This window comes from Vicugna pacos, chromosome 19 (assembly GCF_048564905.1).
Source record: "Vicugna pacos chromosome 19, VicPac4, whole genome shotgun sequence".
In the NCBI taxonomy this organism is placed as follows: Eukaryota; Metazoa; Chordata; class Mammalia; order Artiodactyla; family Camelidae; genus Vicugna; species Vicugna pacos.
The window spans coordinates 42589307-42612713 of NC_133005.1; the positions used below are offsets into that span (position 1 = coordinate 42589307).

Here is a 23407-nt window from a genome sequence, read left to right on the forward strand (position 1 = left end):
GGCACCCTCCACCCCCAGGTTCCAGAGGATGCTGGTGACCAGGCCAATAGACCGGATGCAGAAGAAAACTCAGCCACCCCTGAGACAGTGGGGACAGGAGGAGGGACCAGAGGCTGGACGGCGGGGAGCCAGGGTCAGCCAGGCCAGGCTTGGGCAAGATGTTTAAGTCACCCACCCTCCAAACCCCACAGTTGTTGTGACCTCTTTCTAATCAATACTGCAGTGGCTTCCAGAAAGGACTGGAGGCAACTTACAATTAAATGTATAAAGGGGGAGATCTAGCTCAGGGGTAGAGCACATGCACAGCATGCACAAGGTCCTGGGTTCAATCTCCAGTACCTCCATTACAAAAATAATAATAAAATAAAATAAATAAACCTAATTACCTCCACCACCACCCCCAAAAAATTAAGTGGTAAAACAAAACAAACAAATTCGGCAAGACAGGGAAACTCATTATAACTCATTCAGGAGAAGAGAAAAGTTAGGGAGAGCGGGGCTGGGCATTTGCCCCAGGTGGGTGCTAACCGTGGCTCTAAGCGTCCCAGCAGCCAAGGTAAGTGGAAATCTGTGGGGGTGGGGGGGTCCCCAGCAGCCATCATCCGCTTAGAATGAACAGTCCAACTGTCAGTCCAGTCTTCTGTGGCTGTGGACATATTTATTGAATAGGGGACGCAGGCTTGTTTGAATATAATAGCTAAGATGTTAAGACCGTCTAAAATGAAGAGCCCCCAGGACTTACAAAGGCGTCCGAACGACCCTGCCTCGGGCTGAGCGGCAGCTCACCACGGACACTTTGGAACTCACCCAGCTCCTGACCACATGTTTCACAGAACTGGGGGCGTGTGAAGATAGAGTGCTTCTCCCTCCAAAGTTTTAGGGACAAGTGTCAGGCAGCTGGCTCGCCCGGCGATAAAGACAGCACAGCAAAGCTCTCGGAAAACACATGACTTTGAGTCATGCCACTTGTTAAGTTAAAAGGGTGCCCAGGTCCCCCTGCCAAACACACCTCATTAGCTAAATGAACTGACCCCGCTGGTCGAAGTGATTTAATATCTGCCTATTGACTTTGGAGAACGTCTGCCAAACACATGCTCTCTGTTGTGACACAGTTGATACTGAGCTGTATTTTTTTTTCCTGACTACTATTTGTCAAACAGATTGCTGAGCTGGGTGCAGCCAGTCCACCGAGTGTCAAGCCGTGTCATCGACGCGGATCTCACTCGCACTGACAGCAGGAAACGCGGCCAATTAACGTGAAAGCAGAATCCAGTGGTTGGGATGCAAGTCTGAAAGAAGGGCGGGTCAGCAGACAGTCCCATTCTCCAGCACCTTAAAAAAACAAAACTTCAACCATGGAGAGACTGTGGCCACGCAGACTGATTCTGGAAGTTGGGTCAGGATGGATGGCTTTAGGGAAGCATCGTGGCTGCGGGATGGGAGGGTGGGCAAAACGTGTCACCCAGCAACACCCATTCCCACCCTGTGGCTTCAGAGCCATGGAATGTTCCAACGAGCCTCAGGTTGCTTCCACCTCCTTTCTCAGTGAGACGAGTTAGTCTGTTAACGGCAGACAGTCCCATTCGTGTGCCTCAGATCTCCTACTCCTTCTGTACCCTGGGCTGATCTTAAAAAAATTCAAGCCAATGCTTTAAAAAAGCAGAACTTATCATATCAAAAAGCCGGATTTCCAGCTCTGGAAAGCTCTGGAAAGATCTAGCTGCCTTTGTCTCACTTTTCTGCTGGAGCTGAGTCATGGCACCCTGGTCAGACAAGGGTGCGCATGTCAGTCTGCCCCAGTCCTCACCTCTCCCTCTTGTCTCCCACACCAGCTCACTCACCCACAGGGCAGGCCACCCAGAGGTCTACAGCTTTTGTGGGGCATGGAACCTCGAGTTAAGCATAGACACTGCCCTGCAGTAAGGATGGTGAAGCCACCCTACTTCTGGCAGGAAAGGCGGGAGCTAGCGAGAGGAGGGTGCTTGGACCTTTGGGGATGGAAAGAAAGGCAAAAAGCAGCTGCCAGCTCTGATTCCCTCTCCTACAAGCTCATCATCTTCTTTTATGCCATGTCCTCCAAATCCAGTGCCGACTCACCACCTTGAAGCCAAGAGCTATCAGGCAGCCCTCGTGGAGAACCAAGCTCTCAGCACCCCCGACCCCGCCAGCCTCATGTCTCCCCCAATCCTGCCACTGACTCAGGCAGCAGACCCCTCCAGGAAGGTTCAAGGAAACTTCCAGAACGTTGCTAGCTGTGAGAGCACCTAGTTCCATGAGTTTTACAAACTGAAATTCTCAGGTCACCCTGCACACTGACCTCACGACATCTGCCCGTCCTCGTTTTGTCCGGAACAACAGGGCCATTGTCATTATCGCTATTACCCCTGTTACGCCGATGCATTAGATGGTGTCCAGACGGGAGGGGAGGTAATTGGTTCCCATCACCCCAAGCAGCGTTCCTGGCTACAATGAACAAATAGCTCAGAATTAAAGGCTGGCATGGGAGCCTGTTCAATCCGTAATGGATGAGGAAATGAACACAAATTCACCCCCTTCCGTCAGTCCCCTCCCCAGGTCATTTGCCAACAGGACAGGTCATCTCGTATCCGATGCAGATTAATTGCCGTGTTTCCCTGCCATCCTGCTCCGCGGGGGACGTGAACTCCGGAGAGTGGCCCCGAGTCAGTGCCGGCGCCCAGACATTCCCAGCGGGAGCTACTTCTGGCTCTCCTTCTTGGAGCCAAACCCGGTCTTAAGTCTCTGAAAACCCTTGTTCATGACGGGGTTGGTCAGGCCCTTGGTCCCCAGCTTCGTCATCCAGTAGAAGAGGAACATCCGCCGCTTGCTCTGGCTGCCGCTTAGGCGGCGGGCGACGGACATGGGCGTCTCGCCCTTGGCATCCCTGGCATTGACGGAGGCCCCATGGTTAAGCAGGAGGCTTACACAGTCCAGCCGGCCCATGGCTGCGGCTACGTGCAGGGGGGTCCTGCCCACGGGGGTCCTGCCGAGACAGTTGGCTCCTATGAAATAAGAAAGTTGGCTGAGGGAGGACCACCATGCTGGCTGTGAGCCACACCTTCAGAAACCTATCCAAGAAGAGAAGCACAGGAGGGGTCGAGGCTGGGAACGGAATGCCTGGGAGAATTAACAACTGCCCCCACCCCTGGCACCCAATGCAGCAGAGGGGGGCACTGCTGCTCCCCTCAGCATCCAGCACTGCCTTGCCTCCTGTGTCCTTCTGATGCCAGCCAGTGATCTTCCTATGATGCCCTTATCACTCCCTCTGCTGCTCAAATTCCCTTGTTAGCATCCACAACACTTGGGGCCATATTCTAGGTGTTTACTGCGCCGTCTCACCCCACCTCCCCTTATCACTCCAGGTTTAGCCCCCTCCCCAGTGCTCTTCCTCCCTTCCTCTATGCTCCACTCACATCAGCCTTCTGGCTTTATCCCTTCAGTATACCTGCTCCCTGATCCTGCCCCAGGATCTCTGCACATGCTGTTCCTGTTGCTAACACCACTCTCATATCCTTCTGTTTGTATTTTGTTTTCTGGGCTAACTCTAACTTCTTGAGATTTCATTCACTTCCCCTGGAAAACCTTCCTTAGCCACCCCCCTTCTCCATGAATCCCCTGCCTTTGCTCAGTAGACATTCTGCGTCTCCAGAACACGCCACACACCATTGACCATGGAATTAATTATTTGTAATAATTTGCTGACTTCCCTTCATAAACTCCACAAGGGCAGAAAACACACTTGTTTTGATCACGGCTGTTTTCACCCTCAGCACGTAACACGATGCCCAGCGAGGACAGCCGCCTGGAATATGACAGATGACCAGCAGCCTGTCTCATGGACAGATTTCACTTCGATTGAATTCCTCCCTGCCTTCTGCAGATGGATGGACTAATGACAGTTGTCCAATATGGACTTGTTGAATTGAATCAAAATCTGGGTAACAAATATCATGACACAGAAAACAAGGCAATTCAACTACAGGCAGCTGACATTTTGGTAGCCAGTTTTTATGAGCTATGGCTGGTCGGTGAGCTAGAGTTTTAAATAGGTTCTCACAACGCCCAGCCTCGGCCCTGGCGCCTCTTTGCAGCCACTGTCTGCAAAGGACAGAAAACTTTGCAAAGCAGGCTGCAATTTTTTAACTGGTGCTTCCAAATACATCCCAGTTCCATCAGAGTGAAAATGACTTCTTATGAGCTTAAAGGACTGCTGGGCTGTGAAAAGCCCATACTTCATCGTACAATAGGCAAGTCCAGGAAGCAGGGGAGGAAGAGGGGAGGACATCGGGAGAACCTTCACCCATCACAGACACGTGATCCCATCATCCTGCCTGGGCTTCTGAGATGTTTTCCCAGCTTGGCTGGTGGAAGTGGGGGAACTAGCACAGAGAGCCTGGGGTCAAAGCCAAAGCCTGGGAAGAGGGAGGTCTCATTAGGAGACAAGTTGATATGGGAGACCCTCAGAGGAGGCTCCCTCCTGAGCCTCAAACCGTTGACCGAATGCTACGTTCTCCCTTTTCCCCAGGAAACCTGGGCTGTCGGCAACAATTGCTTATGGCTCGTGAAGGGTCTACATCTCAATCGGTGGCCTCTTTCCCCCCAAAATATCTCCCATCCAAGGAAGATAAAGTATACATCCAAAAACCTCAGGCACAGCCCTTTAATTCAGAGACCAGGTGGGCTAAGGCTTCTATCTGTGGATGGAGAGAGAGAGAGAAATTGCCTTTTGGTGGAGGAGAGAGAAAAAGAGACTTTGGGGCAAATAATTCGAAGGCTTGGAGAAAAAGGAGATCGGTCAGCCTGTCAACCACCAAGAGAGGGATGCCGGCCTGGGGTTAGGCCCCTCAGGTCACTGCAGACATGGAACTTCAAGTGGGGAAGGAAGAACACAGGCGGTTTGGGGATCTCCCCAGCAGTGTGTCTGCTCGGACATAACAAGCCAGGAAACCCTTTCAGCTGCTCCTTGGTCTTGGTGTCCTGAAAGGTCCATCTCCCCACAACAGAATGCATCTTCCTGAGACCTGGCCAAGAGAGGGGACACAGCCTCCGATTAACAGGTCCTAAGTCCCCTGAGACAGGGACTGAGTGGCCCATGATGGTGCTTGGCAAACCTGGGTCCAGGGAAGCCACTGCTGAAGGTCCAGGAGGACAAGCCACGCTGTCCCCTTTCCCTGCAAAAGGCTCCCCCCACTCTTGAACATACTCAGCTTCAATCAGAATTACCGTGTTCTAGAAGGTACTGCACCACCTCCACATGACCTCGGTGCGAGGCGATGTACAAAGCCACGAACGCTCTCTGAGACACCCATGTCTTCCACTGCTGGTTGTTAAAACGCTGTGAATTTGCAGTCTGGTAGAAAGAATCTTCAGTAACACCGAGGAAAGACAGCTGGGCGAGAGAAACAGAGACCAGCCCCGTGAGCCTGAGTGGCCGCAGGAGCGCAGACACACCTGGCTGGGGGGCGACTGACGCTCCCGAGGAAAAGCTCACTCAGACGCCAGATTCATGCTGGGATCAGAGAGGGGCAGCCCAGGACGGCGCAGCTGGAAGCCGCCCAGGGGGTGACATTGTGTAACGCTCTATACATGGCCAGGAAATACGAATTTACCGTCGGGCAGGCTGGGGAGGCAGGAAATTCTTCCTGTCCATGTTTTGAAGAGAGAAAATAGCTTTTCTGGGTGTCCAGAGGAAGGTGGTTGCGAGCACAAGGAAGACCCCGGCCGGCACAGAACGGCCTCCCCAGAGGGGCGCAGGCTTCCCTAGAGACTTGATGAATTCTGGTCTTCCGGGCTATTTTGGGGCCCATTGTCTCTGCTAACTTTTGGAACACTCTGAACTCTGCTCCCAGATGAATAATAGCCTCGCGATGTCATCATCTCATGGTGAATTAAGGCTCTGAGCACGGGGGAGAGACAGCGGGCTCCAGCAGAGAGGAGCCCTGTCCCAGATGCGGGGCATCCCGGACAGGGCAGTGAAGGAAGTGAGGGCCCCCGGGCAGGGTGATGGCAAAACTCTGGCTCAAGACAGGAGGGAATCACCCCATGTCCAGGGTGGAAGCCCAGGCGCAGACACGACTGCCCCAGGCAGAGGCGAAGCAAGGAAGGAGGTGGGGGGGGATCGGAGAAGGAATCAGAGGGTTATGCCAACAGCTGGGATGGAACCCAACCATCCTTCCAAGGCTCGGGCACACAGGACAGGCAGTGGGGTTCCCTGCCTCCCAGAGCCCACCTGCCCTCCCCAGACCTAATCCTAGCCCTCTCTCTCCCCCAACCTGATCCCCATCCCCACCAGAAGTAAACTCCGTCTCTTCTCCACAAGCTCAGAGTTTTTCATCCAAATTTATTTTCCAGAAAGAACAAGCACTTGCCCCCTCGTGTCCGAGTGATTCATCCTCACTGTAGGGTGGACATCCTAATCAGAGCCCGGCCGAGAGCCCAGCTCGAGGTCTGGCCACGAGAGGAGACGCCCGCTCTGTCTCCAGGCGGTGTGAGGTCTCTCCCCGCTCTGGCGGGGGCAGCCCCTGGGAGGGGGTCTGCGGCATCCCACGCTCTGGGCTGCACACTTGCAAGTTATCTGGGGTTCTCCACTGTTACATTAGGTTTTCAACTTTACAAAATATACATGCGAATAGAAAATGTGCTGCCCTGATTCTTTTTGGGGTGGGGGAGAGTGGGTTATAAATCACAACTAGGCGAACATGGTAAAATCGCAAACCCAAAGAGCAAATGGAAACACTCACTGTAGTATCTGGTCATGGTAACACGAGTCCTTGTTATCTTTTCTCTCTACTCAGAAAATTTTGCTCAAATATTCACATGAAAGACTAAGCGATTCCTGCCCCACCCACCCCCGTGCACGCGCGCGCACACACACACACACACACAATTTACAGTTGCTTCATTAAGTAGAAGGTCCATTTAAAGAAGCGTGAAGACACCTTACTGGAATCTCCTTCCACAGCCGCCAGAACGAGGTCCGTCCATCCATCATAGTGCCAGACACATAATGAAATAATTCCACCAGGAACAACACCATAGAACTTCAGTGGAGCGTCATCCATCAAAATTCCTGCAGGGAGTCATTTTTTCTTTAAAAAGAAAAATTGAATATTAAAGATAAACTATTACATTAGTTAAGGAGATGATCTGACCTTGGATATCACAGAGATCATTTTAGAACCTCAAGCACTAATCTCATTTGACAACTCCGCCTCAGTCTGTGGTTGTTAATGGTTTTTAGAAAATTAATTTGGCTTAGCTCAAATAGAATCCAAACCAAAAAAAAAAAAAAGGCAATGATTGATAAACTCTGTACTTGTAACTTGTCCTATTGCAAAAAAAGTACATGAGTGAAATAAAGTCAATTTAGGAGACAAACTCTAAGTAGAACTACCTGAGCTTGAAGTAACTGTATATTACAGACATGACGCAGCCTGGTTATACAACTTACATACGTTAAGCTGAAACAGTAACTAATTCTGGTCAATGCTGTCATCAGTTAGCTTAAAGAGGTAATGATGACAAAAATCTGTTGGATGTTTTAAACTCTGATCTATGGCAACATTTCTTAACCCTGGCGCTACTGACACGCAGGACTGGCTGATTCTCTGCTTTGCGGTCTGTCCTACTTACGGCAGGGTGTTTAGCTGCTTCCCTGGCCTCTATCCACCAGATGCCAGTAGCCTACCCACCTAGTCGGGACCACTAAAATGTCTAGACGGTGCCAAATGGCCCCTGGGGGACAAAACTGTCCCCAGGGGAGAACCTCTGAAAATGCACGCGTCGTAACGTTGACATCCACCAGAATTTGGACTCGGGATGGGAAAATTCCTTTTCTGTGTCATTACCCAAAACAGCCCCTGACTCACATGAAAAAAATGGGGTGGGTGAATCTATTCACACTTCTTAAATTCAGACTTTTGGGGGAAGACCGTCAGCATTAGTAGATTAGGACTATAGAACATTTTAAGAAAACGAAGTTGCTTTGGGCTTACCTTTTTAAATGCACACACACCCCCCTCTTACCCGGCCACCTGTAGTCTTGCTTAGGGATAAGGGGACTAATTTGCTCTCTCCAATAAGCAGTGCCCAAAACATCATGTCTCAGCGCTGCCCAGGTTGGATTATTATTTATTCCGAGTAGAATTCATGAGTTTTTTTGGTTTCCTGAGTGAGTGAGTGCTAAGTGCCTTTACTCAGCTCCTGCGTTCTTTAACCCTCGCGACAAGCCGGGCTGGTCACTTCTGACTGCCGCGGGAGCAGACAGAGGCTCGCGAGGCCAGGGGACGGCAGAGCTGGGCAGACGCGCCTTCCCGCCAGCACCGCGCGCCTCTCAGTCCTGACTTCCTTGCCCCCTGTTGGTTCCCCGCAATTCCGGGTGGTGGATGTAAACTCGGTATAGTGATTAGAAAAATCTGTTAATTAAGGTCTTCTTTGTGGTTCTAACACAGAGGATAATCAGTAATTAGTCTAAGTAAGGCAGCTTGACTTCCTAACAACTTTGAAAAAATGGAGTCAGGCTGTGTTTCCCCAAGAAAGACAAGGGTACAGTTCACACATGCTAAACAGCTCTTAGAGAAATCAGAGCAATTCTCTTTCTGCAGCCAGGCAGCAACTGCCTTCAGCTTAGACAAATACTAATTATCACCAGCTAAATAAATTATGAGAGTTGAAGACAGCAAGGGAAAGGCGACCCCATCCGTGAACACGCTCACTCCCTTTCAGATTTGCCTCACTCAAGGTTTGCACACACATTATCTCATTTCAACCTCCCTGGCAACCTTGGAGGTGGGGAAAGAGGCGTCAGACTGATTCTTTATCGGCAGAAGCCCAAATTTCTTCTATCAGCAGAGGGCCCCTTGTCTCCTTCTTGTTTGCCGTCAGCAGGAAGGATGGCAATCCCGAGAGAGGTCAAGCTTCTAACAGTTGCTAAGTGCTTGCTGAGTGATAGGATTGTGACATCAGTGTTAAGTCGCCCCAGCTCTTCCCTTCCCTCCTAGCTTTCTCAGATTTACTGCTCAGCATAACTCACCAGTGAAAATAAATTAACAGAAGGCATGCCAGGCATTGGTAGTTCAGGATAGGTAATTTTCAGATCTCTTGTTTTGAAATCTAAGTCTTTCTTTGCCCAGCTCACTTCACTCTTAACACATTCAATTCAGGCACATTTCTTTCCAAAGACAGCCTCAAAAATGCCCCCCACACTTCTTCCAAATCCCCCCATAGCAAAGCAAATACATCATGAAAAATGCTGAACGCGTTTACAGGACGGCAAAGGGAAGGATTTCGGCCTTCAGCATACATTCTGAGCTTCCCAAGTTATTCCTGCCTGGAGTGGGAAATGGCGCTGAGAATTTTAGCGTTAACAGGGCTCTGTCTCACAGGTCAGGAAAGGGCAGGGCCTGGGAGAGCAGAGCTCCCGGAGACAGGCTGCTTTCAGACCTGCCCCCATCTCTCCCCGGCCCCAGCAGGATGACCAGCGTTTCTGCAATATCGGCTGCTCACTTTCTCTGTACAGCAGCCTAGAGAGCTTCTAATATCTTCGTTCTCTTGAAGTGTTTTTGTGTTAATTTCGCAAAGCCAGGGGCTTTCAATCTGTCCTCATATCCTAAATATTGCAGGGATCGGGACACCCCAGGTCCTCTGGCTGAGGGAAGAGAACTGACGGAGGGAGAGGTGGCGCCCTAGGGCCCTGGCCTGCCACTGGGTGCCTCTCGTGTGGGATCTGTCTGGATAAAGGGGCGCTGGGGTCCTGATTCAGCCACAGTGAGCTTCAGGCTCTGGGTTCCGATTCCAGCTGGGCTAGCTTTGAGTTCCTGACGTGGACAAGGACACAGCTTGAAATTCGAGGTCCTGATATGATCTGGGTCAGTGCCAGTATTCGGGGTTCTAACGTGAACAGTGCCTGCTTTGAGATTTGGGGTCCCGATGAGGGCACTCTGCGCTGGATTTTGGGTTCTGGTGAAAGCAAGGTTCGCTTTCTGCCTGGGGGTCCTGGTGGGGGAGGGTCTGTCTGGGATGCGGAGTCCTGTGGGCAGGACTTGCTGCGGGACTGGGGGCTCTGATGGAGTCCTGGGTAGTGTGGCAACTGGGGGTGAGGAATCAGACAGGTCTGCCCTGGAATGTGGGGGTCTTGATGGCTCTGAGATTTAGAGTCCTGATGTAGGCAGAGTTTGGTCTAGAACTGGGGGTTCAGTGTGGATAAGTTTGATGAGGGATTTCGGTTTCAAATACAAGCAGAGTTCGCTCTAAGTTTCGGCGTCCTCACACAGGCAAGGCTTGGTTTGAACTTTTCCTTACATGAATATGGCTGGCTCAGACCTTAGATGGGTTCTGTGGAGGTTTGGGGCTCAGATATGGGTAGATCGGACTTGAGTTCTGGGGTTCTACTGTGGGCAGAGTTTCTCTCATGCTTTGGAGCCCTTGTGAAGACACTTGGCTTGGGGTTCCGGGGTAGTCATGGTAGCTTTCAGACGTGGGCAGAGTTAGCTCTGAATTATGGGGTCCAGCGTGGGAAGCGTTCATTGCGCTGGCATCCTTACGTAGACAGAGATGGCTGAGGAGCTGGGGTTCAGATGCACGGCTGGTTGGGTAGAGACTGGGGGCTCAGAACTGGGTGTCGTCTGCTCTGGGATTCAGGGTCATGATCCGGGTAGTCTGCCCTGGGACTTAGGTTTGTGCTGTGAGCGGGGCTTGCCTGGGGATGGGACCTGAGGTTCGGACGCGGTGTGGTTTGTGCACAGACGCGCGGTCCCGAGGAGGGCTTTAGAGCCCTCGAGCCCACACGGCTATGGCGGACGCGGACTTCTGATGGTCACATGGTTAGCCTGGGGACTTGGGGTCCCATCTTGGGCAGGCTTGTTCTGGGCTTGAGGCCCTGCATGGACGTGGCTGGCTGGAGAACTGAGGGTTCTGATGTCCCACAGCCCAGCCCCGGGACTTGCAGTTTGCCTCCATTTGGGGTCCTGACACCAGCAGGGTTGTCCTAGGTTGTGGGGTCCCATTGAGGACAGGTGTTTCAGGCTCGAGGTCTTGTGAGGCTGGTTTGGTGACTTGGGTCCCTGATGAAGACATGGGAGTTTGAGGGTCCTGCTAGGACCCTCAGACACCGTCTGTCTTCGGACTTGGGGTTTGCTCAGGCTGGCAGGTAGCACTGGACAGCTTGCTTTGGGATCAGAGCGCCAGCACAGGCAGAATGTCTTGTGGATTAGGGTCTTGCTGTGGGCAGGGTCTGCTTGAGATCTGAGGTCTAATGTGAACCTGGCTTGTCTGGAGTTGGGAAGTCCCTATGTGGCCAGGGTTCGCTTTTCCGCTTGGGGTTTGTTCCGACATTTGAGGGTCCTCGTCTGGGTTCAGAAAGGGACTGGGCACCCCGCGCGTAGGGAGCGCACGTGGGCGGGAAGGGGTTGGGCAGGGGCCACCTTGGTCCAGGAACTGGAGCCGCTGGAGGTTGAAGGGAATGCCAGCCATCAGGTCCAGCTCCTCTTTGAGCTCCCGGACGGTCATGTCGCTGCGGCAGTTTGTCACTCGGAACATCTCCTCGGAATCCTCCAGCAGCACCCGCATGGCGAAGACGTCTGGGGCCACGCTGAGCGCCAGACTCGTGGCCTGCGGGTCCCCGAAGCGGGTCCGGCCGCGGGTGCGGGGCCGGGGCTGCGCGGGGAGGGGTCGCGGGCCCGCCGAGCCCGCCCCCTGCCCCTCCCGCCGGCCCGAAGCAGGGCCCGGGCCGACGGCACCCCCGGGCTGCCTGGCCGCCCGCGCCTCACCGCCCGCCGCCGCCCTCCGCATGGCCGGCCGCGCGCCCCCGCCGCCCCCGCGCCCCGCCCCCGGCGCCCACGCGCCCCGCAGCTTACCAAGGCGCCGCCCCTCGTGGCCGCAGGTGACGCGCGTTAAGTAACAGGAAAGGACGCAGGCGCTGCCTCAGTTTATTGAGATCGGTACGATTGGCATCGCTGAGAGGCCGCGCGTCCCCGCAGGCCCGGCTCCGGCCACACCCCCAACTCCTGGCAGCTTCCAAGCTGCTCTTAATGTTAGCTCCTTGAACCTGGAGAACGAGGCGGCTTGCGGCCGTGGTTAGGAAAACTGTGCCCTCTTCTCCAAGTCAGTTTAAAATACATTCATCGCACAATTCAGGGCCAACTACCTGGACGAATTATGCGTGAATAACAGCTCTAAATCACCCTGCATGCATCGTCTACAGAGAGCTGTTGTCAAGCACAGTCTTTAGTCATGCTTAAAAATCGTATTTCTAGCGTGAGTGAGAAAACCAACACTGCAGAAATATGACTTTTTTCAGGCAGATCTGGGCCGAACTTGACAGAAAAAAACCCCAGTACTGGGCCACTCCGGAAGCGGGAGAAAGGCCATTGTGAACACGTGCAAAGCTGCATCAAAACGCAGTCCTTGAGATCCTTCCAAGGAGCTCTGTCTGTGACAGGGCGTCTTGTGCTTCTCCACTAATTCACCGGAGGAGGCGGAGGGCTCAACTAAACAGGCAGCGGAGGTGCGGCGGTCCATCACAAACGCTCACCACCGTACCTGTGACCAAGAGCCAAAGTGATGGCAAAGCTGCAGGAGGGAATAGCAAAGGGAACCAGGAAAATCTTAGAGAAATCCCAGTTGTTACAAAAAAGGAATAAAATGGGAGCTTTAAACATACTTTTTGCAGAGAAGTTACAGTCATAAAAATATCTCCGCACTGGAAAGGCATCCATAGTATATGACAGAAAAATCTGAAGACATAAACTGACGTTTTAAAGGTTAGATTATTTACCAGAAAGTCTCGACAGTCTTTACCAGCACATCTGATTCGGCAGCAAATCTCACACATCACAACACAAACCGAAGATAATTTTCCCCCTTAACAGAAAATTAAGCTCTGCTCAGGATACAAGATTCCAGCTGAATAATTCTATCGCTTCTAGGTCAACTGATTTTAACAACATGACAATCTCAATTTCAAGACAACAACAACAGCAAAAAAATTGCTTGTTACTGAAGCAAAACAATATCTCTATTGACTTTTGGCAAGGACTGAATGCAAGACGGATTGATTTTTTTTCTTAATACGTAGCCTCCGATGTATGAACTCACTCCTTGCTGAAGTTGCCAAAATGCTGTCCTGAGTTACAATTGAAATTCCCATACATGTGCCTTATTTTCCTTGGCACAGTATGGACTCCTTCCTTTCTTTTTGAAAGACTCAGCCAAATGGAATTTGGGGGTGGGGGGACATCCTGTATACCAGGAAATTCAATATATAGCTCCAGAAATTTTATTTTTAAAAAAAGAAAGATAAGAAAAAGATGCAGGGGAAGACTGGAAACAGCCAGCGTGCCCTCTGCAGCTGGCTCCTAGACCCCAAAGAGGCTGCTCCCTCCTTCCCTTATGCTTGCCTTTGAGAAGATAAAAATAGAAACAAGAAAAATAACATCAGCATACATGTATGCAGAATTTAATCAAATGTTGATAGAGCCTTGAGTTATTGATTAATGAAAAACCCATTTAAATTCTAGAGTCTCTTTCTCTTAATCTAAATTTTAAAAGCATGACATAGAAGTTCTGTGTATTTGGATCAATTTGAAGCATATCATCATTTAAGCCCCCAAACCACTTGTATTTGTGGGCAATTATATGGGCTGATCAGAACTATGGCTTCCTGTTTTTTGTTAAGATTCTAAAGCATTAGATGTAAAGTCACTATCTCCATGTCTCAGTGATCAATTTCCCTCCCAAGTTCTTAAACAAATGATAATATAACCATAAAAGAATGAAAAATCTTTCTGCTCTATGCCTCTCTCAAAGGCCAATACACATCTTTATAGAAACAGTTCCGGCAGGAAGAGGAGGCATGACGGCTTGAGGAAAAGTTCCAAGTACAGTTTATAACAAAGTACAATATTAGAAAGACTACCATAAATCACTGTTTAGTAGATTTCTTTATCACATTTTTCAAAAGTAAACAAACTGAGCTATATTTGCAGCAACTCAAAGTGGAGCATAAATTTAAATGATGTATTTGTTCGATTCACTGACAGGAGGCTAACAGGACGTTAATATATTTTCTTCCTGTCAAGAGTTATTTACACACGTACAGTATTTCAGTTAAAAATGAAATATTATACCATGAGTTATATTTTGTAGGAAAGCATAAGGGAAGTCAAATACGCAAGTCTGTTAAAGACTTAAAGACTTCTAACAAAGTACTTTATTTTGGGGGTGGAGTGGGACCAAATAATAGAGCCTGTAATAGAGAAAACACATCGCTCCCAGGCACTCTGACGCCGCGGAAGTCCCCAGACCCAGTTAGCCACCTGGTTCCTACAGCCTCTTCTCAGACCTCCTGATCCGGCAGGTAGGGGCGCGGGGCGCAGCACAGGCCCGGCCACCCAGAGCTGGTGCCCATCCTGGGAGGGGTCCCTGTGGCTGCAAATGGAGCCAGTCACCTGAGTACCCGACAAAGTTCCAGACATCTTTTCTCCCTTGGCAGGTACGACACAAGCAGCTTCCCTTCAAGCCACAGGAAGGAACATGTGCCAAATGTGAAAAGGGCAGAATGTGAGTGACCATAGAGGGGTTAACTCTGTTTTCTAGCACAGAAGTGTCTATAATAGTCTGCTGCTTTGGCTCCAAAGTGGCGAAAAAAGACACATCTTGGTCTGACTGCAAAGCTAAGATGATCTCTTCAATGACTTCAAGATGAGGGTTACCAGCATTTCTAAACTATGCTGAAGGGAAAAAAACATGACATTGAATCACATGAGCCATGAACTGTGTTCTGAAACATACTCTGGTTCAGGGTTTTTTTTTTAAAACCACATCTCAGGGACAATAAGCCATTTTTCATATAATAATCATATACAAAATTCCTTTAAAATGATAAAATTGCTTTAATAAAAGAGTTATTTCCTAAATCTTACAGACAAACTTCCAAGAATAGGTATGCATGTTTTTAAAACTCTAACTAAAAGTCTTCTAATACTATTTTTCCTCCCTCTGATACAAAAGAATTGGCAACATGGAGAACACAGGAAATGGGGAGCAAGTTGCTGGCAAGATGGGGTGAAGGATGGGAGGGCAGTGGCAAGAAACGTATGCGCAGGTCAGGATTTAAGATGCTCTCCTACACATGTGATGCAGAAGTGAGCAGTCCAACTGGCACTGTCTCATGTTAAGTCCTGTGCAGGTTTAAAGTAAGTGACATGGTTGGGCCATAAACTTTTTCTGACTGACTACAAAATTAATACCATTAAGATATACTCACCATTAAGGCTTAAATTTGCTGTTTCATAATCTCTATGTCATAACAAAATTTATAAAAGTGTCCCTCATTTCTAGAAGACTATTGACATTTCACATTTTAGTCTATGTTTATTAAATATAAAAGTGAACTATATTAATTTCCTTTGTCATTTTATAAATAAGGTTTTATGCATAAAAATTAATAGGTCAATTTATATAATAAATCTGAAATGTGCTCTCACATGATTTGCCAAAATTCCCTAAACAGGAAATCAAGTTGCCACCTGATGAAGTTTAAAATCTGTACGCTCAGAAAAATGGTGCATGTACCCTTTTCCAACAGCATCTGTCTTAGAGCTATGGCTAGCAAAACCCTTATGTTTGGCACAGGGTCTGATGCAAGGCTTAAGAGGCTGGGGAGTAAGTTTTCGACAAACTGGTCCACGGGGATACACTCCTCACTCACCACTGCCTGTGATGAAGAGAAAGCCACAGCCCAAAAAGGGACATTTTTCCATAGTGATCAGCATGGTTTTTCTAACAGCATACACTTCTGTAATTCCAGAGAAGTAACTTCAGGATCTTTTGGTTTGAGGAGTGTGTGTGTCTGAATTTTAAGGAACTTTTTTTTTTAATTGTTTTTGGTTTTCTGTTTGTTTTTTGGGAGGGAGGTAATTAGGTTTTTAAAATTGTTATGATTTTTAATGGAGATACTGGGGATGGAACCCAGGACCTCGTGCATGCCAGGCACGTGCTCTACCACTGAGCTACCCCCTCCCCACCTCGTGTGTCTGAATTTGAAAATCTCAACCACTGGATCTGGTTAAAAATGCAGTGAACATGTTACAATTCATTACCAAGCACTGGGATAACATTCGATGGAGAAGGCAAAGGCTTCTGAGCCAGAGAGGTCTACATTCACAACCTAAACCTGGTCATTTACTAGCTGTGTGGCCGTGGGTAAGTGGCTTCACCTTTCTGAGCTTTAGTTTCCTCATCTATGCAGTGGAGAAGTGACAGGGATGGCAGATCATTTTTGTAGTTGAGCAGAGTGCCCACCAATACAGGCTAGGAACCCTCAGCTCTGTTACTCACCAGAACTCAGGTTCTGAGGGCAGGGGCCATGCCTGTCATGCGGCAGCCAAAGCCCAGACCCCAATCCAGTGCCTGGCGCTCTGTGAACAAGGTAGAAACACTGCTCCTGTAATGACCACCAGCATCTGCCCAGAACTTCTCTGCTTACAGGGTCTCTCGTGTTCACTCATTTAATCCTCACCACCAGCCGTGGAAATCAGAATGAGCCCGACTCTACAGGTGAGTCCCATGTGGTGGTGACACCCAAAGATCTCATGATCAGGAAGCCACAGCGGGGTGGAGACTCCTAGTCAGGACTGTGGACTCTAAATCCTGTGGACCCTCCCACTACAGGGTGACTACCAACAGCCACTGGTACTTACTAAGTGCCTTCCAGGTGCCGGGTACCGCGCTAGGTAACCTGGCTGCATCACGTCATCAAAGCCTCTGGACCACACTAGGAGGCAGGCCTGTGCCACTGGTGCTCCGTTCACAGAGGATGGAAAGGCAGTGCAGAGAGGGTGCTCTGCCCAAGGCCACTCAGCAGGGAAGCAGTAGACTCAGGCTTCAAATTAGCCGGTTTGACTCTAAAATCAGGCCCCGAACGTCCAGGTTATAACCTCCTCCTGTATTTAAATAACCCATATGCCCCTCGGCAGGCGTTCTTAGCCCCTCCTTCTGTTAGTTACTGTGGCTTTTCTAAATCTTTAATAATTAGTGAAAGCATTAAAAAAATGATTTTTCTTGGCCAAAATTAATTGGTGCCTTTTCCTTTTGTTTCACCATGGATTGTTCAAATCTTAGAAAGAGAATTTTAAAATACAAGCAAAAATAGCTCACTTACCCTCTCTCCACAAAACAATTCAGAGCACTGAATTCTTCTTCTTAGAAGTCTGTAGTGTTGGGCCTGTGGTTTGTGAGGTCGACATTTTATGCTGGCAGGCCTCGTTTCTGAGGATCAGAGACAGGATGGGATGCCTGGTACTGAGAGGTGTTCAAGAAATGACAACCATGGTCCCCAGCGAAACATATCACACCCTCATTTCCGAGATGCCAGGGAGAGAGGGTGACCCGAGTTGCTAAACAGGTCAAGTTTTGCTGACATGAACTTCACCTTAAAGAGATGAAACGGTCTCTGCCCTAGTCTGTTGCTCTGTCCTTCACCCCACCTTCCTCCTGGCTTCACTGAGGCGCAGTGCTGACCAGCCCTGACAGAAGCAGGGTCTGGGCCTGGCCCTCACCCCACCGGATGGAAGGTGCCAAGCGAGCGGCGGTTCACTTTCTGTCTCTAGCACCTGAAGCGTGCCGGGCACGCAGTACGCACTGCGCGCCCAATTCGATCCAGAGGATGAACGCCTGGAAGGACTGGGGAACTCTGAGCAAGTCACTCTGCCCGACTGGGTTGGACCCGCTCTCCTGTGAGATAAGGGGGTTTGGTCCCCGGCCCCCCAGTTCCCGGCGAGTCAGTCCTCCAGGGCTGCGACTCTCTGCCGGGCGCACCTGACAGCAGCACGTGGCAAACACAGGCTCAGGGGAGATGCTCCCACCAGCCAGGCTACCCTGACCGAGGAAAGCAAAAGCTCGCCTTCCGACCCACTTAGAACCGTGCCAGAACCTCAGGATGAGTTCACTGATGAAATTTAAACCCCAGTGCACTTTCGCTGTTGGAACAGAATTTCTGCAGAGTTGCCACAACCTGGGAAAAATCTCAAAAGAGCAAATTTTAAATGCTGCCATCTCTTTGAATTACGAATACTACTCTACCTGGAAACGAGACATTTTTATGCACCCTTCCATCTTTAAAATGAATTTATAAGCACGGGAGAAAGTCATTTTTGTCACAGTCATCATTAGAACACAGAGAAAAAAAGATGTTTAAATAAACGGCCATACACACTCATACACATAAAATCCCTTCACAAAAAAATGAAATTTTACAAGGGACTGGCGTTAGAAAAATACATTAATCTTAACATTCCAAATTTTAGAAAACGCCCCCTCGCATAGTAACTAAATCATTACCTTTCAGAACATGTCACTTTTATACAATTTTAACACCATCAGAGTACCTCACTAAATCAATATTTTCAAATGAGATTTTTTTTTCCCCTCGTTATTCAGCTGGTATAAGCACACATAAAATGGGATTGGCTTTTCTGTGCTGGAGTCTTCGCTTGGTAGCTACTTTTCTACAAAGCTCTGCTGGAGGGTAAACCCAATCCGAGTTTAAAAGTAACACTAAGCCATTGTTTACAGGGTTTCATACATAAAGTGGTTTACCCACAATTTGCGTCACTCAAGCATACAGCCGAACAAAAGAGCTATCTTGCATATTGATAAAAGCTAAAATTCAGTTCCTATTTTCACAATTTAAAAGTTGCTCTCATGGGTAAATTAATAAATTAAGCCCAGAAAAATGAAAGGAGTTAAAAATGGAAGAAATATAAATATTTCTTTTTCTAAAAATCATATACAGAAAAGGCCAGGATTCCTTACTAGTTTGAAGGAGATCCACCGAACTTCAGAAGCTGGATCTGCACTCAACTTCAAGGCGATCTGTATTAAGTAATCATAAACACCACTGGGATTATAGAGTTCCAAAATCAGCATCAGCTGTCTGAAAGTTTTTAAAAAGACATTGTTTTGGGGTGAAAAACACATTATTAGTCTTTCTTTACTCTCATTTCACAAGCAGAAAGCTGAGTGAAAATGGTCACACAAAGAAAAGTGGGAAAAAAGAAAAAAATCTTAATTCCTCATCTCTCTCTCACACACAAATCAAACAAAAAGGAAATAAATTAAACTTTGTAAAACAGAGGCTGAAAAATTTATGAATAGGGATTTAATATTTCAACTTTAGGTTATCAGTTCGAAAGCACATAAAACTTTAAAAATCAGATAACATAAAAATAGCCAGAATATTTAAGTTCCCAAAGATCAAGAGATCAAGGGAACACACATGCGACTTCCCGGTCTCCGGGGTGCTCCCGAAGCTGCAAATCATTTTCTGCTTTCGCTGGCGGCTCACGCACCGCGCACGAGGCTTTTCAAACCCAGCCAGGTCCGCCTGGAGAGAACTCGGAGCGCTAGCCCTTTACTCCGGGGAAAAAATTCATAAGATGGCTGGTCGGAAAGACCTACCGCCAAAGCTTTCACTATTTTCTAACTGGGGATGGGGAGAAGGGTAGGAAAACAAATGGCGTTATTTCCACACTGACCAAGAAAGGAAATGAAAAAGAGATTAGAGGGAAGTTAGAACCAGAAGCCAGGAGTGCCGGTAACACTTTGATATCAAAAAGCACTGTTTTCAGAAAAATGATACCAGTATCATGGGCACAGAAGCACAGAATTCGTATCAGCGGCTTTGGCTTCAATAACCTAGATAGCCCGAGCTCGGAGATAACGCCGTCGGGCGAAGCGAGCTGGCCCGGCCCGGCCCGGCCCGGCCCGGCCCCGGGAAGCGGGTCATCCCAGCCCGGCACCGGCTCCAGCTCCACACCGTCAGCGGCGCCGTCCCCATCCCCGTAACCGGCCCCGGGAAGCAGGTCGGCCGGTCCCCAGCGCCGACTCCATCCCCGGTCTCCGGCCCCGTCCCCACCCGGGTCCCGGGCCCTCGGTTCCGTGCCCACCCCCGGTCCCGACCCCATCCCCGTCTCCATCCCAGTCCCCAGCCCCGGCCCCGGCCCCGGGAAGCGGGTCAGCCCGCCCAAGGCGGACCTCGCCGAGTTCCCGCACTCTGCCGCTAGAGGGCGCGATGCCTTCATGGAAAAAACGTGGGCCTGTTTTTCTCTGTTCTCTTAGAACATACGCCGGGAACATGGCATAATGACTGAAACCTCAATTTCTCAAATTAAGCATAATGATTAAAGATCACAGCAAAGAGAAAATCTTTTAGTTTGCTCCTGGCATCGGCCAAATCATATCCTGAATAGCTGCAAAAGCTTGATGGATTTCTACAGGGAAGACAATAATTTGCGAGATTTCTAGTTGAGAGCGAGAAAAATGAAAACTACAGATACTGAAATAAATCTCAAGGTGAAAACCAAAACCCAAACGCCACCACCACAAACCCACTCCGTGCCGCGGAAAGCACATTGTGCACCTCCCCGGGAAGGAGGATTACTTAACGTGACGCTTTCACTCTTAGAGTCACTAACATCTTTTAACATTCCTTTTACCGGCACAAAATGGAATTAAATAACTCCTTCACGCACAAAATGATGTACAGATCTGAGCCACCTTGGGGGACGTTTTTATTTAATAAACGTCTCGGCCGGGTGAGACCTTTTCATCTCTCTCGCTGGAGCATAATTTTCTCCAGGAGCTTAAGTGCACAGACCACGCTGTGCCCTTACGGACCAGGCTGCACGCAGAATGTTCAAGAAAGCTCGGGCAAAAACTGCTCCGATTAATAGGAAAACATTGCAGAGCGGGTGATTCATCTTTTGTTTGGTTCGAATAAATTGCCTTACAGAACAGCACAGCACTCTCGTTCCACAGTGACTCGCGCCCTGTCTGCCTCTGAAAATGAATGTCTCCCCGGAGAATGAGGCATTTGTAACTTCGAGCTTTGGAATTCAGTTTATCCCTTAATAAAAACATAATCTCTTTAACCAAAAGAACACTATTACTGCTGGTTTAGAAATCAATTAGGAGGCAGGAAAATTAAGAATTATTCCATCTAATTTGCCTTCTCATCTCCCCAGACAGGTGTTACTCGGCTAGTTCATATGGAAACCTCCAATTCCTGCTGTTAGCAGTCACTACAAATTCCTGAAGCTGATAAAGTTATTCTCTCCTCTGGTCTTCATGAAGCAACTATTTTTTAAAATTGTATACATCAATAAAAACATATAATCCTTCAAAAGGTCCCCAAACACAGTGTTTTATTACACTCCAGATTATACATTTGTCACCGGCAAAACCGTGCATTCCCTGGCGTCTGGTTCTCCATTACCCAGTGTGGCTGTGAATTAGCTTTGCTGTTAACAGACGTCAAATGCATCACGACTGCTTCGAACCTTCTCCCCTGGCCAGTGTATGTGCCTGTGTGTTTCTATATGCCCTCTACTCTGCCTTCTTTCATAATTTCCTGCCTGAAAAAAAAAACAAAAAACAAACAGGCACGTGTGTTGGGAGGATGATGCCACGGCTGTTTCCCAGGGAGCCGGCCCCCTCGGGCTCGGTGCCCCTGCACCATGAGAGGAAAATCTCTCCCCCATCCCCCGAGCAGCATGCGCCAGATTCCGCCAAGGGCAGCTCTTGTATGCGAGTAATTAGTTTCTCGAGGTCATTTTTAAACTCTTATTTTTTTATGCTCATCGTACCTCTGGGGAGGGGAAAAGGGGAAGCAGCCACATCTTGAAAGAAAAAGCCCTTCGTGCAGAACTGAGATTGGATTTCAGCGGGGCTCTTCCCTTAGGTGACCCCGGGCAAGTCACGCACAGCCCAGGAGCCTGGTTCCTTCTTTCTCCCGGAGCATGCTGGGCCATCTGTCTACCATCCTCCAGAGAATTTGAGCTCTAAGGGACAGGAAGATTAGGAGGAAAGATACAAAAATATTTACCCATCCCTGAAAGAATACCCACTTTAAGATTTCGGATGGTATGTTTTCCCAGAAGAAATCCAGACTTTTTTTTCCCCACTGATACTTTACGTATCTAGGGTTTTAAAAATTTGTTTGGAAGGGAAGAGGTTTGTCTTTTTTGTTTTGTTTTGTTTTTAATCCTTCTTCCTACCTTTAGAAAATCACACAGGCGTTTAAGGACTCCTATTTATACTTCGTCCAGGTCCTTTAAAAAGCCATTGAAGACGGGCACCAGGTCAGCTGCTGTTAACTGGTGCCCAAGGATCACGGCCAGCTCACTAATAGAGAAGACTAGGGTCCAACGTACCTTCCACTGCGCACAGCAGACACACAAACTGAAAAAGGCAAGCATAGTTCAATGTTACCGAGAGCATGAGTGGCATTTCTGGAGCAACACTGATGTTGCCAGGTGTTGGCCACTTACAGCTTTATTTCACCAGAAGCCAGTAAACATGCCAATTGCGGCCACATAAAACACGGGTCAATGAGCCTTCCTGCAGTTCCCCTTTCTTCCTAACGAGAGGGCCCATCCTATCCTGGGCAGGCCTCTGAAAAGGCTCCTTTTACCTGCACGTGGGAAGCCAGGGTTTTGAACGTCTCTCTCAGACAGTGCCAATTCTGCCTGCCCAGGGCCAGCGCCATGCCCGGGAGGCTGCAGGCGCGGTGTTTGGCTCTGATGGTATCGACAGTCTGGGCTCGAGCTGGGTCGGGGATTGACACGTCCTGATCTAGCCGGGGCTGGGGTATTATATCCTGGGAAACAGGAGAGAAGGGAAACCATCATGCTCGCAGGGGAGAAGAACAGTCACGGAAGACAAGGAGGTTGGGACTGGGACCTGAAAACAGCAAAGGAGAAGCATACGAGGAGCAAAGGGCCTTCTTAAAGCTCCGGCTCTAGACTGGCGACCTCTGCTCTGCAGGGAGTGAGCCTTCAGCCTGGACTAACGTTAAAGCAATGTCCACACCGATCTTTTCTGAACTGGGCCAACACTCGATCCCACAGAGAACAGTCTAGAACAGTGTTTGGTGAGTCTGGCACACACAGCGCTGGAGAACGCAAACTAGCTTTTCTTACAACTGCCCCCAGCACCCGCGGCCGGAGCCCCGCGCTCTCATCATAACTGTCTTTCTCTAACTGACGGGGTACTGCCTTCACAAACATCACCCACTTACCTACTTCACCGCAAGGACAAGGGGATACAATAATTAAAAACATTTAAGGGAACTTACAGAGCACAAGAAGCTAAGCCATGAGAGGGAACAAAACTAAACATGATTCAACCAAACAAGCTGTCAAAAACTTCCCAGACGAAAAGAAGCTAAATGACTTGTATAAATAGACGCTAAATATGAATGCGTACTTGTCAAATTCTTTTCTCTTATTTGATTTATTAAAATACCGCTCGAGACTGTTCAGAAGACTTCAAACACTACTTTACAATTTACTTTTCTTAAGTTAGAGAGGAAATATTATCAACACAGATTATG

General features: G+C 48.9%; 2 protein-coding genes and 1 long non-coding RNA gene across 3 annotated transcripts in view; all 3 read right to left on the reverse strand.

Moving 5' to 3' along the window:
* Positions 1-1032: 1032 nt before the first annotated feature.
* The window catches only part of LOC102532399 (putative serine/threonine-protein phosphatase 4 regulatory subunit 1-like), a 75968-nt gene continuing 53593 nt past the window's right edge, over positions 1033-23407 (reverse strand). The window contains 3 exon segments of the mRNA XM_072943534.1: positions 1033-3020; positions 5242-5407; positions 6957-7087. Coding sequence (XP_072799635.1) covers positions 2716-3020; positions 5242-5407; positions 6957-7087 — 602 coding nt within the window. The 3' untranslated portion in view covers positions 1033-2715.
* On the reverse strand, positions 10318-11805 carry LOC140687503 (uncharacterized). The gene is made up of 2 exons (XM_072944633.1): positions 11439-11805; positions 10318-11078 (listed from the first exon to the last, which is right to left on the reverse strand). Exons 1-2 carry the CDS (start codon positions 11803-11805, stop codon positions 10840-10842), a joined length of 606 nt encoding a protein of 201 aa, XP_072800734.1. The 3' UTR covers positions 10318-10839.
* Positions 20569-22363, reverse strand: LOC140687475 (uncharacterized). The gene is made up of 3 exons (XR_012061859.1): positions 22071-22363; positions 21660-21854; positions 20569-21428 (listed from the first exon to the last, which is right to left on the reverse strand). It is a non-coding gene; the product is annotated as an uncharacterized lncRNA (long non-coding RNA).